The 15,343-nt window shown below is 47.0% G+C and overlaps 1 protein-coding gene across 1 annotated transcript; it reads left to right on the top strand.

Annotated features, from left to right (window-relative positions):
* Positions 1-281: 281 nt before the first annotated feature.
* LOC119218993 (voltage-dependent calcium channel gamma-7 subunit) lies at positions 282-15,118 on the top strand. The gene is made up of 6 exons (XM_037473836.2): positions 282-364; positions 7,741-7,936; positions 8,466-8,552; positions 9,405-9,545; positions 12,699-12,844; positions 14,565-15,118. The coding sequence occupies exons 2-6, from the start codon at positions 7,741-7,743 to the stop codon at positions 15,075-15,077; spliced, it is 1,083 nt and encodes a 360-aa protein (XP_037329733.1). The 5' UTR covers positions 282-364; the 3' UTR covers positions 15,078-15,118.
* The last annotated feature ends 225 nt before the right edge of the window (positions 15,119-15,343 follow it).

Genomic DNA, 15,343 nt, shown 5'->3' with positions numbered 1-15,343 from the left:
CCCTTAAACCAAAGTACAGTGAAGCCCAAACCAACGATTCTCCGCAGTGCTGGAAGAGCGGAGAGAAGTAAAGGAGGAGGAGTGAAAGAAAGAGGGGGAGAACAGGGAGGAGGAGAGGGGAGGTACGGGGAGACACGAAGAGAAAGAGAGAGAAAGGAGGGGTTGTGCAGCGAGGGCGAGGGCGAGGGAGAGAGCGCGAGGGGGGGAGAGAGAGAGAGAGAGAGAGGGAGGGGGAGGGAGAGAGAGAGGGAGGGGGGGAGAGAGAGCGATAAGGGGGAAACTGCAGATTTGGTGGCCGCGCTTCCAAGTGCGCACGGACCTCCTCTCGTCGGCTGCACGTCCGACCCGCTCTGCGCGCCGCACGGTGAGTAGACCTGCTGCGCCGCACCGAGCCGAGCCGATCCAGCCCCATGACCCCCCCCGCGGCTCTCCCCTCGTATCTCGCACTCCTGTTGAAGCTGCGCTTCTTTGGGTTTCGGCTGGAGGCTTCAGAGATGATGCTCGTGCGTTGTGTGTTAAAGGGTGTTGTGTAAGAGACGAGCCTCACGTCTTTCTGCTTTCTGCAGAGGGGATGCGCGCTGTGTGCCGACAGCCGTCGGAAAGGCGGGAGGAGGGCGAGGGGGGGGGGGGGGGGGGGGGGGGGTTCTGCCTTGGTCCTGGTCTGTTAGCGGAGGATCCACCGCACGGAGATCACAGAGGAGCCTCTGTGACACTTAATGTGGAGCCTGGAGGAGCGCAGCGGGGGGCACAGGAGGGAGGAGGGAGAGGGGGGGGGGCGTGTGTGTGTCAGAGTGAGGAGAGGATTGGGAGGAGAGGCCAAGAGTGAGGCAAACAAAAATGTACACGTGTGTGTGCGCGCGTGTGTGTTCTGCCTACGTCTTAGGGTTCCCATCCTGTGATACCCCCCCCCTTATTGTATATATATGATAAGTGTTCAAGTAGTTTCTCTTTTCATTTCCTGCTATTTGGCATCTAGCTGGACGGGCAATGTAATATTGTTGGTATAATATGACAGATGACATAATGATGTAATGATAGAATGGAGGCTTTAACCTTTATGTGGAAGCTTCTGCATTAGCATTCCCAAAGCTGCAGTAATGACATATAATGGGAGTCAATGGCATGAAGATCCCACTTGGTTTAAAGATAAAAGTCTTCAAGCCACCCGACAGATTGTTCACAGCAGTATGTGTTTCACCCACTAAAGAGGAATGCAGCTCAATAGGGCCAAATGCTACATTGTGGCATCGAGTTAAGTCAATAAAGTACCATATCAGTATGTGATTGATATTATCAGTTAAGAAGATCTAATAGTTCAACATGGCATGGTTCGATCCCAATATCCAGTGAAAGGGCCTCGATTGGTGAATTCATGCCCACAGCCACAGATTTTCCCGTCGCAATAATCTAGAACGGAAGTCAAAGATTTGTATCTGTGGCAACGTCCATACGAGACAAATGCGGCTTCAGTTAACGCGGCTTTTGGATCCACAACTTTGGGACTGCAGCTGGCTGCGTAACAACATCTGCAGACCTCTGTGTGCATTCGTCAAAGGGGCCTTTAATGGGTGAAGGGTGACCTGGCGGAGAGGAAGACTTTGACTTGGATGAAGAGCGCATGCTGTCAGAGTTTGACAATCCCTCACGTTGGTGTGGAGGAACCGCTGAGGAACGATGGTGCAATCCCACCCACGGAGGAGGGAGGAGGTCCCAAACATCTGGTCGACTGCAGAGACGTTTACAGAACCTCTGGTTGAATAAGACGTGGAGCACCATCATCATCCTCATCATCACCATCACTGATGGAGGAATGAATCACGTTCACGCCGAACGCGTCGCCAGCGTTCTGCGCCACAGGAGACACTGTGCACAGACCCGATGACGTACTGGTAGACTTAATATCAAGTGATATGAAGGACGCTTGCTCAATGATCACGTGTGTGAGGAGAAAACCATGGCGGAAAGTTGATCTGTTTCAGGGTGATAAGCCACGCCCCCTCTCAGCCGCGAATACGCGACGCACGCCAACTGACCACAAATGTCCCGCGTCGCGTTTAGAGCGTCTGAGGCAACTGGTCACTGTTTGGGAGTCAGTGAGGAGACAGTGAGGAGGACGTTGAAAGAATCAAAGAATAAAGTTCTACTCACAAAATATCAAAAAAGGGTTGTATTAGAGATGTTTGCATGCATGTCTGCTTATGACAAGGTGAATACAGTTTATTTCCGTTAATTCGCGTGGAAAGTCAACTTTGAATATTCCCTGTTGAATATTTGCAACCTAGCCGCCATGTTCAGAGACTCTAGGCTTTTAGAGGAAGTTTATTTAATCCAAACCTTTGATGCAGAAGGAACTCGCTGGAATCCGACATGTCGGTTCTGGTTCAAATCACGGCCAAAGACACAAGTGTCCCGTAATGTCCTTTCTGGCAGCTCAGAGCGTTGTCCGTTTTTTTCTTGATTGTCTCAACACAATTCACACAAGTGGACGTAAGGGGGACACACTTCCACGCCGTGCCCCCCCGAGCCGCTCACTCCATCCTGCTGCAGGCTGCTTTTTCCTGGCACGCAGACATTTTGGAGGTTCTAGCGGTTCCACCACCAGGGGGGGTTTACATGTAGTACCGTGTTTGCATCGTGCGCAGTTAGAGGTGACCCCCCCCCTCGCCCACTACTCCCCCCTCCACCACTCACCCCCTCCCCCCCTCCGAGCCGAAGCCAAATGTGACCACGAACTCAAATTACACAACATCCAAACTGAATGGAGGAGCGTGAATGTGTGTGTGTGTGTGTGCCTGCTAGCTGTGGCGCACGTGTGTGTGACATACACTGTGTGCGTGTGTGTGTGCGTGTGCATGTGTGTGACATACACTGTGCGCGTGTGTGTGTGTGTGTGTGTGGCACAAGGACTTTCCTCAGTTTTGGGGCCAAGGTCTTTCCAGTGAGCTCTTCTTCCTCTGCTCATCCCTGTGTGTGTTTGATCTACATCTCCTCAGCACATTAACAGTCTGGTACAGGCCTCCCCTCCTTCTCTCCACAATGTGTGTGCGTGTGTGTGGGTGTGTGTGTGTGTGTTTTCTTAGCCCCCGTATAAGCTAATTATCTTTATCAGCCCAGCAGCCGCTCGGCGGACGGCAGGACGAGGGTTCGTCTCCCAAAGCTTTCATCGTCTTAAGTGTTTCACTTTGAGCACCGAGTCCCGGAGACGTGAACGTGGTTCAGAATTCTCTTCAGCACCTGGAGAGCGTTGATGCTATTTTTAAAACACAATTAGTTTTTGCCAGTTTAGCAACAAATGTTTTCTTGTTTCTGTTTTGATGAGCAGCGTTCTTCTCTCTGCGCTTGTCTTTTCTTCCTCTCCTCACTTATTACTACTTTTTATAATCCTTTAGAGCAGTTCTTAAGCCTCACAGCGCTCGCCTTCCTCCCTCAGACGTATCTGACCTTCCACCCCTCCTCATCCCGTCTCCTTTCATCGTCTCCTCTCTGCTCGTGGTCGTTCTTGTAAACTTTAAATTTACTTCTCCACTCCTGCCGGTTGAAATGAGTTGAGTATGAATAATCCCGGTCCGATGGAACGTGTTGGTATTCACCGACCCGGTGGCTTCGCTCGGCTTCGTATTGACCCGTCGTTGCTGCAGAGCCTCACGTCTGTTTCATCCAATTCCCTCGTCTTCTCTCTTCACTTTCTTTCTTCGCCCCTTCTTTATTTTGGAAGCAGGTTGAGGAGACGTCCTGACACACACAAATCAATGATTCATGTTGCTGTGAGGGTTTTTGTTGTTGAAAAACAGAAAGAGAACTTATAGGAAAAAAACAAGTTCACTTTGCCAAACCCCACAACGACACCACAAAGGATTCCAAAACCCTCATGAGTCATTCATGAATAGTCTTTTTCTCCACATTGCCCGTTACATATTGCTGGTGTTCAATACTGAAACCCTTTGAATTAATTCAGCTTTCACCTGACAGGTTTTGTGATCTATATTCTAAAATCAATCAGCGAGAGCTTCATCACAAATCCACACATGAAAAATGAACACTGGCTTCAAATCATTAAATAAGAAATGTCTTTGAGTTATTTATGAATCATTTAAAACTTACAATATCCAACATTTAATCCACAAAAACTAAACAACCCATAAAATCATCATACAAAGTCAAATGTTTCTTAATCCTGATTTGTTGCAAAGAAGCTCACGAGTTCCACATTTGAAGAATGATCTGAACAAACGTCTGACCCGTGAGAGGAAATCAAACGGATCCCGTTGGAGCAGGAAGTCTGAGTCTGAGTCGATCGTGTCACCAGACTTTAATGTGTCCAAGTCTCATCCGATGCTAATCCTTTATTATTGCTCAGTTCTAATCTGACTGCTAATTAAGTCCACGTCGTTTGTGTGTGTCAAACGGGCCAACGTGTGTGTCCTCACTCATTAGGCGAGACGCCCGGGTACCAACCCAGTAACCACCAACAAAGGATCCTGTTGGATCAAGACCTCGCTGCACAATGGGCTTTTTATTAAGTAAACGAAGACTATTTACGGAAATGAATTTCCATGGACAAAGCTCCTGATAAATGAAACCTATCAGCTCTCCTACCTCGACCCCATGGAAGCTGCTTCTAAGCCTCAGATGAAATTTAAACAGAATTAATAATGAACACAGATAGAATATACAACTTTCCCGTTGAGTTGCTTTGTAGTGAAGAAGTCATGGATTCAATGATTCCATTTTTAATCCCCCCCCCCCCAAAAAAGTTCATACATAACAGGATGACCCAAAAAATACAAATCAAATGCAAGGAGTGTCATGTCCTCCGGCACCGCAGGGAGGCAACCCATCCGGCTCTGACCCTAAAAGAACATGGCTGCCAGTTGAGAGGAGACGGGATGCTAACTGCCGTCTAGCTGCCTCCATCACAACACCCTCCCCGAGAGGCCTCGTGCTCCTCATCAGCATCACGCTTTTCCTACAGCAGGTCCATCCCAGAACAGTCAGCGCCGCTTTGACTTTACACTTTTCGACAAATCCCCCCCAAAAGAAGCGCGATCGTTTGGTGCCGCTAGAGAGACGCGAGAGTGACAGGAAGTGGTCAGTGTGCTGACAGGAGAGGGGATGGCTTCAGCACCACAGCGGTGGACAGCTCCCCCCAAATGTGTGCGTTTCTACGGGAAACTGTAAATGTGGACACACATTTATTCCTACACAAGAAGAATCCTTATTATGACAAAACACACATATACATACATATCTATATATAGATATAGATGTATAGATATATATCTATGTAGATATGTATGTATAAAGAGAGAGGGAGAGAGAGGGATTTATGAGACACATTATTACAGAACACATAGTTGTGCTGCCAATTAAAAATGCTTCCCTACAATGATGAGTCCTCATTTTTGTTTAAAGTAATTATTTTAGTCAACATAGACTTAAATAGACACATTTAATACATTGAAAATGAAGTCCTTTTTAATAAAGGAGCTTTCCGTTAATCATTTTTTAGACCCTTCACTTTTCAATCCATCCTTTCTTCCTTCCCTCACTGCTTCCTTGCTCGATTATATCCTGCCTTCTTTCATTTCTTTGACTTTTACACACTTTTTGGTTCCTTCCCACCTTGCTTCCTGTCCTCATTGCTTTTTTCCCTCCATCCTTCCTTCATACCCTTTTTTTTCTCCTTTTTCCCCGCCTAATATCTTTGCATTATCTCCTGATGGTATTCTCTCCCTCATCTCTTTCCATCCTCAACTCCTTTCTCCTCATCTTCTTTCTCTTACTCCCATCTCCCTCTTTCGATCATCCTTTCCCTCCATTCCTCCTTCCTTCCTCTCATTTCACTTCATGTCCTTCTCTCCTTTCTCTCCTCCTCCACTTTCCCTCCCTCCTTCTTCACATCATTACCTCCGCCTGTTTGTGCCTGACCACCTACGCTGTATTCATCTGTAATTCATTACATCGCCTCGGCTCCTGGACTCTCCCAGCATGAACACACGCACACACACATGCACACACGCACACACACATGCACACACACGCACATAATTAGCAGCTGGTGCGACCTGGGAATTGTGGTTATTTTCCTCAGACCTAAACTACAAAGAGAAACTCATCCCAGCCCATTTGTTGTCCACTATCACAGCAGACACGTGTGTGTGTGTGGGTGTGTGTGTGTGGGCGTGTGTGTGTGTGTGTGTGTTTGTGCATGATTGTTATTGTCGTCCAAACCCACATTTCTGAATTCTGAATTTCATTTTCTGCTGTTTGAAAAGCCAATTCCCAAGAAAGTATTGAAACAAGAGAATTAAAATGAATCATTTATAAATAAATGATGCTTTTTTTATCCTTATTTATTACTTTTTGCAAAGTCAACATGTTTGTAGGAAATTCGAACTGGAACCAGAAGGTGATTTGTAACATATTCGTGATACATTTTTAAAATAGTTAAATATTTTCATCTTTGATGCACATTTTATCTCAAATTATTGATTGTGTGAAGTTGGTCTTTCCTCAACACACCTCTGGTCCTTTGTGTTGATTAAATTAAATCGAACAAAAAAGAAAAAGCTATTCATTATTCATTGGCAGAAGAAAACACATCATGGTGAGGAATTGATCGGACTGAGACACGACCTGGATCCTCAAAACAAAGATTTTATTTACCCAGAGATCAAAGATTACCTAGATTTTCACCTAAGTTCTGGATCAATGGAATGGAATGAAATGAACAGAACACAACTCAAGCCTCATCTCCTGATGAGGTCATCCTGGCTCTCCTGATGAGGTCACTCCTGTTTGTGATGCAGCGAGGAGCGACCGTCCTCCTGCAGGCTGTTTGTTTCATATTCACCGTAAATGTTGCGTCGGTTCGGAGCTTCTCTGACTTCTCGGTTCAAGTCGGTACAACCTGGAGCTTCTTTTGAACACGTTTTCATGTGCTTTTTGTTTGTCTCCACGTAAGTTTTTCAAGTTTCATTTTCCTAAACCTAAATCTAGTGTTTGTGTGTATTTTTAATTCACAACTTAAACCGTGTGTTTATGACTTGGGATCAGACACCACAGAATCGTAGTGGCTGAATTTGTGTTGTCGTTTGTTTTCTTTTTAAGATTTAACATTATTACTACCACAAAAACGCATAACCAAAGGAACTTAGGTAAAAAAAAAAATTGATTAATGGCATAGAAATAGCAATAAAGTTGAAGAAGTAAGTTTTATGTACTTTATTAACGTGGTTCATCCGTGTCAGTTTGCACTGCGGCTCATAAATATGTGCAATCCATTGATTTGAGTCGTCTTGTTTCTAAAACCCTCCAGAAATCTCAGCACTGGTTTGACAAACTGTTTGACGCTTCGCAATGCAGCTCGCCCACCCTCTCCCCCTCCTGTCCTTCACTTTCTCCTTTCATCTCGTCTCCTGTCCGATACCACATACATATTTAACAGCCGGAGTCGATGAAAGTCAAGAAAGATGAAAATCAGAGGCTCCTCACTCATCGTTTCCGTACATCCCTGATCTTGTTTTGCATATTTAAAGATTTAAAAATCAATACATTAACTCAATCTCCATCCTCTCTTCGCCTCGTCCTTCTCCCGTCACGCCGTGTCTTCTCTGTTTTTTCCCTCTCTCCCCCCTGAATAAACCCATCCTGTTCCTCCTCTGCAGCGGCTCGTCACGTATCTCCACCGAGATCCAACCCGTCTCCTCTGACCCCCCTCGGTGCTCTTTGTCTCCACAGATGAGTTCGTTCAGCACGAGGGCTCTGACGCTGCTCTCGTCGGTGTTCGGCGCCTGCGGTCTGCTGCTGGTGGGCGTCGCCGTGTCGACGGACTACTGGCTGCTGATGGAGGAGGGCATCGTGCTGCAGCAGAACCAGACCACCGAGGTCAAGATGGCGCTGCACTCCGGCCTGTGGCGGGTGTGCTTCGTGGCCGGTGGGTGACCCCCCCGTCGCGTCCGGTGATTTTGTCGGCACTTTTCAATGCCATCGCTCACGTGGGCTGCAGGAAATCCCCTCTCACGTGCAGACAAACAGAGACACACACTCGGCAGCAGGGTGGACAGCGCAGGTACAAATAAGCGGCCTGGTTGCAGTGGCTGTCTCCATGTTGGGGTCACGCCGTTGCTCTCGGGAGGACGGCTGTGTTTGTGTTTCCTTGTCGTCTGACGCCTGGTGCAGAAGGTCAGAGGAGGAAACCATGGTGGCATTTAGAAGAGCTGTGTGTGTGTGTGTGTCCTCTCTGCCTTTGAGGTTAATTGTCCTGTCTGTATTCAACTCAAACATCCACATTAACTCGCTGTTCTCCCTCCTCATAGCCTCCTCTTGGGTCTCCCTTTCCTCTTTCGCCTATTCCCCGACACTCGGTCCCTTTCTCCTTCTTTTTCCACATTGTCTGACCCCCCCCCCTCATGTCTCTACCTCTCTTGCTCAATCCGTTCGGGTGTCTTCTCTCTCTGTTTCAGGGCCAGAGAAGGGCAGATGTGTGGCGTCAGAGTATTTCACCGAGCCGGAGATAGAGATCACGACAGAAAACACAGCCAACATCCTCAGTGAGTTGAAGAAGAAGAAAAAGAAGTACATCGGGAGAAACATCTATACACACCCATGGTCTTATGAGACTAATTAGACCTTGATGGTTATCTATCACCAACCTAAAGCAATGAACATCTGCACATCGCTAACACAAGATCAAGGTCTGCACACTTTGAAAATTAAACGCTGATTCTTTAAACACACAATCTGTTGGAGTTTAGCTTCTTTTCTGTAAGTCCTGATGCTCACCAACCAGAACCTTTGGGATTTGAAGATCCGAGCCACGCTTCTTTTTTTTTTTTTTTTTTTGCTGAAACATTAAACGAATGTGGAGAGCTCGCTGAAGTTCCCCACGGAGCGATTCTGTCTGTGAGCCGTTTTAAAGATTTAAGACGCTGACACTGTGAACCGGCGGTGTCTCTGAAGGGAAGAACGCGGTGTGGTTGGAGACCCCGGGGGGGACATTAGGTTATTTTTATTAGATAGATAAATGTCCTCAGGTACACTCACAAGTCGTAACAATGTAGTAACAGTGTGGTTGAATAAATCATGCGCTGCCTGGTGCCTGAGTGAGCTGCAGTACACATTCGGTCAGAAGGAAACAAAAAAAAAAGTTCTTCTAACTGGGAAATTTACAAAATGTTCTCTTAAGTCCTTAAGGGGATTAGTGGTTAGGAAGAGTTCTATAAAATGCTCCCCCGTGCTGAACATTATGTGGTGCATGTGATGGTGAGTTTGTGATTTTATCAAATAGGAGTGGATAAATAATCTGAATTGGATTGGGACTTTCTGAGGTCATTCCCCTCGGTCGGGTTTTTTTAATCCGTCGTGTCCTTGTCTCTCTCTCCCCAAATCCTGCTGTCCTCCAGAAATGGTCCGCACCGCCACTCCCTTCCCGATGGTCTCCCTGCTCTTCGTCTTCACCGCCTTCGTCATCAGCAACATCGGACATATCCGGCCGCAGCGCACCATCCTCGCCTTCGTCTCCGGAATATTCTTCATCCTGTCAGGTAGCGTGCGCACCAACTGCGATTTTCTTTTAAATGAGAAAGCATTTGACTGAGTTCAGGAAGAGATAAGGTAGCTATCTGTCAATCACAGGAAGGCCCGCCCCCTAAAGCCCGCCATTAATAGACCATCATTCACTAAATAGACATCTTACTGTATTGAAGAAGACTTGAAACTAAAGGCCGAGACCACAAACTCATAATTATAATATTTGTTAAATGTCTAATTACCGTTAACTATCATTTCTGTCCCACTCTCTTGCTTTGAAAGCAGTGGGTTTTCTCCAAAACATCAAAATGATGCATATGCTAATTTCCAGGAGACAGTTCTTACTGCATGACACTAAAAAGCATTCAAAGAGTTGTTCAGGACTGTAGGTAACAGGCCGGTGTGCTACGGGAGCTGGTTGAACACGTCAAACTCCTGCGAAGAAGAGAAAAAAGCAGCTGAGCAGAAGCTCGTTATAAGTCGACATTGTTCAAGGTCACCGGTAATAGGAGGATGGAAGACTCCCCGTGCGGCTCCGGTTCCCTTTCCCAGCCGAGAGCCTGTCAGAACTCACCTTGTCCTCGCTGGCTGGCTCACCGCTGAACGGGATTTAATTCCACATAATTGCTCCCCGCCCGAAAAAGCAGCAGGGCGGCAGCGGTTTGATGCTGCGAGCTTCCTGTGGAAGTTCACCAAACAGTCCGGAAGGAGACTGGTGGCAGTTTCCTTCTCCCGGGTCTTCTGTGAGCTAACGAAGCGGCCACCTCCGAAGCTGGAAATGATCTGAAGATCCCATGGCTCAAGCGCCATCAGCTGCAGTTCCCCAAATGGCCACTAGGGGCCGGCTCCCAAAGCGAGTCGACGCCCACAGGTCCCACACGTTAAAAAGCGTGGCTGAATCAAAAGATCTTTACAGCCGGAAACAACGTGGGTTCAGGTCTCTACGGGAAATATCTGCATTACAGAACTACAGGAGGGGAACTTTTAAATCATCTGTTTCTAACTCTAACACGGTTTAATGTCAGAAAAGCATTCCGGTTTCACCGAGGATCAGCATCCCCGCGGTGATATCACATGGACACTCGGCTGACGTCTATGCTCATCACCTCGGAGTCAAGCAGTTCTGCTGATGAGGTTGGGATTTTTTTTCTTCTCTCAGCTGACAGGATGACATCACCTTCCTGTTTATGCGGGTTTCATTTTTCTGCATGGGCGAGCTTTACCTCACAGATGCTAACTTAGCATGGTGGACTGCTGACTGGAGAGACGTGACGACCGTGATGTCACGCCGTTGTCACCGAGCCAAGACGGAGAAAAACACACGTAGGCACATAAATAGACTGAAGACAGATCTGCACAAATACATATGATGTGTCATCTATGTGCGTGAGCAGAGAAAACAGACCTGAAAGAGCACTCATTTTAAAATAATTATAACGTATATGTTATGTTCTAATAATAATTGTATTATTTATCTAATTTATTGAATTTAATTCACATGTGAATTTAAGATTTGTGTGAAAACATTGGTTTGAAATTACCTTACAGACATATACAGTATATAACAACTAATTTACTGGTTAAAAATCGACATGTTGATAAAGAAAAAAAGAAACAAATAAAAACAGCTTTTTATTTGGATGTGTGAAAACAGAATGTTCAAAGTGATTTGACGCGTGTCGTAATCGTCGAGCACCGTCTGAAGGATTAAGTCACACGTCAGAAACGCTCACTTATTTCTGTGTGATGGTTCACTGCACAAAGACACAAATCGATTGTCTTCATTCTCCACTCGGAAGCAGCCAAATGACTCGTTCTGTTTCCCACTGGCTGTTCGCCGTGAAACAGAACGTTTCCCCAAAGGCAGCGTGGAAATGTGTTGCCACACAGCGGGGGGGAGTCAGGGCTGTTTCAGGAGGACTGTCTCCAGGCCTCTGTGTGTGTTTCTGTGATGAAAAGTGCCCGTGGAAGGGTACAGTGTGGGGGCCGTGGACCAGCTGCTTCCTCCCATTTCTGCCGTCTGTCCCTCCCCCGGCTACAACTCTCCCAGAACTTGGTGTCGTTTCTCCCCTATTTGCCCCTGTGAATGTATGTGTGTGTGTGTGTGTGTGTGTGTGCACGTTAACACCCATGTGGGGCCCCGGCTGGAACAACGTGAGCGACAATAACGACACAACGCTGCCACCTGGTGGTCAGATAAGATGATTACAAATCAGTCTCACGGGCTCTGTCCCTTTTTCGCTATTTAAAGACAGAAAAAGCACTATTTTTTCAATACCTGCACATGGAGTTCCTCTCATTGTCCGGTAATTAGTCGCCTCTCTGAGCCGGTGCCCCGCCCACAACAGCCTCTGGGCCCTTGGTGTACGCTGATTGGTCTGTGCGCTGGCCTGACTCAATAGTCATTTTGTGTGATGTGGAATGATATGATCTTGTGACGTGAGCGGACCCTTCCACCTATTAAGTAATTTCTGTGAGTGAAGGGAAGTATTTCTCTAAGTAAAGGGAGGTACTTCCTTTGAGCTGACTATCCACTGCTCCATCGGGATAAATCTCAGCAGCTCCGACTTGTATCCACATTTTTCAAGAACAGCTCTGCATCCGCTCTGCAGCCTGAATGCGTCTTAACACACCTTCAGATGGAAGTGCGTGTTTGGTTGTTAAATTCCTGTTCATTGTGTAGTTGTTGTGAACGTATCAGCAATGTTTCAGGGGGGAAAGAGCTGTGAGGTGATTTAAATGATAAGCGTCTCTGCTGTGTTCAGCGTGTCGGAGTTTCACTGCCGGAGGGTTTTGGAGGTCGGCTGCAGCGGTTAGTCGCTCGACGGGGGAGGAAGCAGTCAAACACTCCTAATGAGGCTTCAGTGTGTATGTGTGTGTGTGTGTGTGTGTCTGTCTGTGTCTGTGCACGATCACTTCAGAGAGGATGTCCATACTACTGTGTATCTTTGATTATGTGAGTTATCGATGTGTGCACTGTTTCTTTGACCGCAAGCACAAGGGCGCGTCAATGTGTGTGTGGGTGTGCGTGTGTGTTTCTCACTACAACGAGGACACGTTATCTTAATACCTCAGGGAGGGTTTGTGTCAGGTGCAGGGAGGATAGACCCTGTGTCGTTGCATTAGTGACAGCAGGGTTTCATGCGTGTGCGTTTGTGCCTCTGCAGGACTCAGCCTGGTGGTCGGTCTGGTCTTGTATATCTCCAGTATTAACGACGAGGTGATGAACCGACCCAGAGAGGCCGAGCAGTTCTTCCACTACCGGTACGGCTGGTCCTTCGCCTTCGCCGCCTCCTCCTTCCTCCTTAAAGAGGTAATCCAAGAACACACACACACACTCAAATGTACTATTGCAAAATTAGCGTGTTTACTCCACACACACTGGATATTTATTCAAGCAAAGACACACTCTAATCACACACTAATATGTACTGATGCATGACATCCACTGCATTTTGAACCTGACAAAACAGAATGTGCACAGATCCACACACATATACATTCCTATATTACCAACAGAGGACGAGCCCGCTACTACGGCCAAAGGAGGACCTCCTTTTTTCTGTCTTTTAATCAGAAATACCTCATTTCCATGAAGAATTTTTTGAAGATTGTTCAGAATCTGCTTTGGATGTCGACCGATTACAGCTTAGTTAAACACACTCAAGCATACAGAGTACAGCGCAGCCACACAAAGTGAACACTTAATGCACATTTATTCAGCCAAACACACACACACACAATCACACGGACACACATTTATAAAGTGCCTGCGTAGGAGCCTGTCATCCTGCCTGCATCAATATTCATAAATGTTAATAGCTTGAAGACTTTAGGGCAGCAGCTCCGTCGCACAGCTTCATCTGCATGAGAATATCCCGGGCTCCTACTTCTCCATACCTCCGTCTTCATCCCTCCTCTTCTCAGTTTGCTCATTTTCATTTTCTTGACTTTCCTTCCTCCTCTCTCTCTGCGCACTATATTTCTCGTTTCGATTATTTTTTCTTTAATCTTTCTTTTATTCCTCCGTTGTCCATTTACTTCTCTTTTCTTCTGGCCTTATCTACTCTTGGCTTCTGATTTTTCATCTTATTTTCACTTTGTTGCCTTTTTATAACCTTTCCTGATGCCTTCTCTCCTCTCCCACTTAACCTTGTAGCATTTCTCCTTTATCTGTTCTTTTTTAAAACCTCTGGCTTGTTTCTGTGATTCTTCACTGCTCTTTTTCTCATCTGTACTAAACCTGTGTTATGTGGGTTTTTTCACAAACACACCATATCTCTCTCACACACACTTATGCAAAAACATTCATCAGCAAGTTTTGGGGCTGTTGTACCAGCGATGTAATGAATGAATAGTGTATGAGCTGTGAATACTCGGCGGATGCCCGAGTGAAAACTTGAACACATTTGATAATAGCACATTCCACGGAGGAGCACCAAGCCTGAAAATCCTCATGAAATTATTTAGTTTTCTTCTTGCCTGATTGCAGCGTCTAATTGTTCAAGGAGGCTGATTAAGATGTGTAGAAAAGATTGTTGCAACTAGAATTTTTTTGAGAAGTCTGTAACTCAATTTGGTTTACTGATGAACTGAAAATGAATTATAAATGCCTCCCCTCAGGCTCATTTCCTGTTCTCCATCAGTGATTTCAATTATTCTTGTATTTTTTATCAGGTAGAAATGCCACCCAAAAATAAAAAATATATACATAGCAAAATGTCTTCTGCAGTACATCTTTGACCCACACGAGGGAGCAAGAATCTTGTCTATTATTCTGATAATTGTAGCCTCAACAGTATATCTAATGGCATGAGGAAATAGCAGTAAAAGGTTCAGGAACATTCATATAAAATTGTAATTCTGCAAAGACTGTTGTGAATTTGTGATGGTTTGTTCTTGTTTTTTAATGAAGTGGGCCTTAAGAAAAAAAATTGTTTGTTAACAGGTCTTTAAAAAGAAACCCTCAGAAGTTGTACTCGTGGGAAGCCAAGCTGTGCATAACCTTTGTGTCTTTGCATGATTTGTCCCAGGGGGCAGGAGTAATGTCCGTCTACCTCTTCATGAAGCGCTATGCCGAGGAGGAGCTTTACCGGCCTCATCCCGCCCTCTACCGGCCTCGCATGTCCGAGTGCAGCGACTACAGCGGTCAGTTCCTCCATCCGGACTCCTGGCCTCCGGCGCAGAGGGGCCGCAGCGCCTCCGACGTCTCCTCCGACATCTCCATCCAGCTCAACCAGACTCCACCTTCACAGGCGCATCCCAAGGGGGGCGGCAGCTCCCAGGCGACACCTTCCTCCGGGCCTTCGTCAGCGGCCAGCTACCAGCTCCAGCAGGCCTCCTCTTCCTCTACCTCCTCCTCTTATCCGCACCCCCTCCACCTTGCCGCCACTTCCACCCTGCCCCGGGCCTCCCACGGCCACCCTCAGGCCCACCCCCACCCCAGTGGGCCGCCGCCCCAGTCCCTGCCCATGGGGGTCCCACCGTCCGCCGTGCTTCCTCCCCGCTATCACTCGCACATGCGAATGAGCGCCTCGCCATGCTAGGCTACATACTCAAAGGAGGGGGAGGGGAAAACACAACTAGGGGGCTTGGGGGGGGTGGGGGGGGGATTCGATTGGCTCTGTAACGACTTACGCATTGCAAGAAAACAACACACAAACACACACACAAATCTCCGTATCACCAGTGTGTGTGGGAGGATAGATGCAGCAGAGGGGATGAAGGAGGGGGGGTTTAGGGAGATGACAAAGAGGAGAGGAGGAACGAAGAAGAGGGTGGGGGGGGGGGGGGGGGATGACTCACCGCTGAT

This window comes from Pungitius pungitius, chromosome 17, assembly GCF_949316345.1.
Source record: "Pungitius pungitius chromosome 17, fPunPun2.1, whole genome shotgun sequence".
NCBI lineage: Eukaryota > Metazoa > Chordata > Actinopteri > Perciformes > Gasterosteidae > Pungitius > Pungitius pungitius.
Note: the sequence above shows the minus strand (reverse complement) of the source record. Positions and strands in the feature narration are given on the sequence as shown.

What these genes read in the sequence shown, in the direction of transcription:
- LOC119218993 (XM_037473836.2), top strand. Translation starts at nt 7,741, where the DNA reads ATGAGTTCGTTCAGCACGAGGGCTCTGACGCTGCTCTCGTCGGTGTTC. An exon ending in GCGGGTGTGCTTCGTGGCCG is followed by an intron (nt 7,937 to 8,465) that starts GTGGGTGACCCC and finishes TCTCTGTTTCAG; the next exon opens with GGCCAGAGAAGGGCAGATGT. An exon ending in AATATTCTTCATCCTGTCAG is followed by an intron (nt 9,546 to 12,698) that starts GTAGCGTGCGCA and finishes GTGCCTCTGCAG; the next exon opens with GACTCAGCCTGGTGGTCGGT.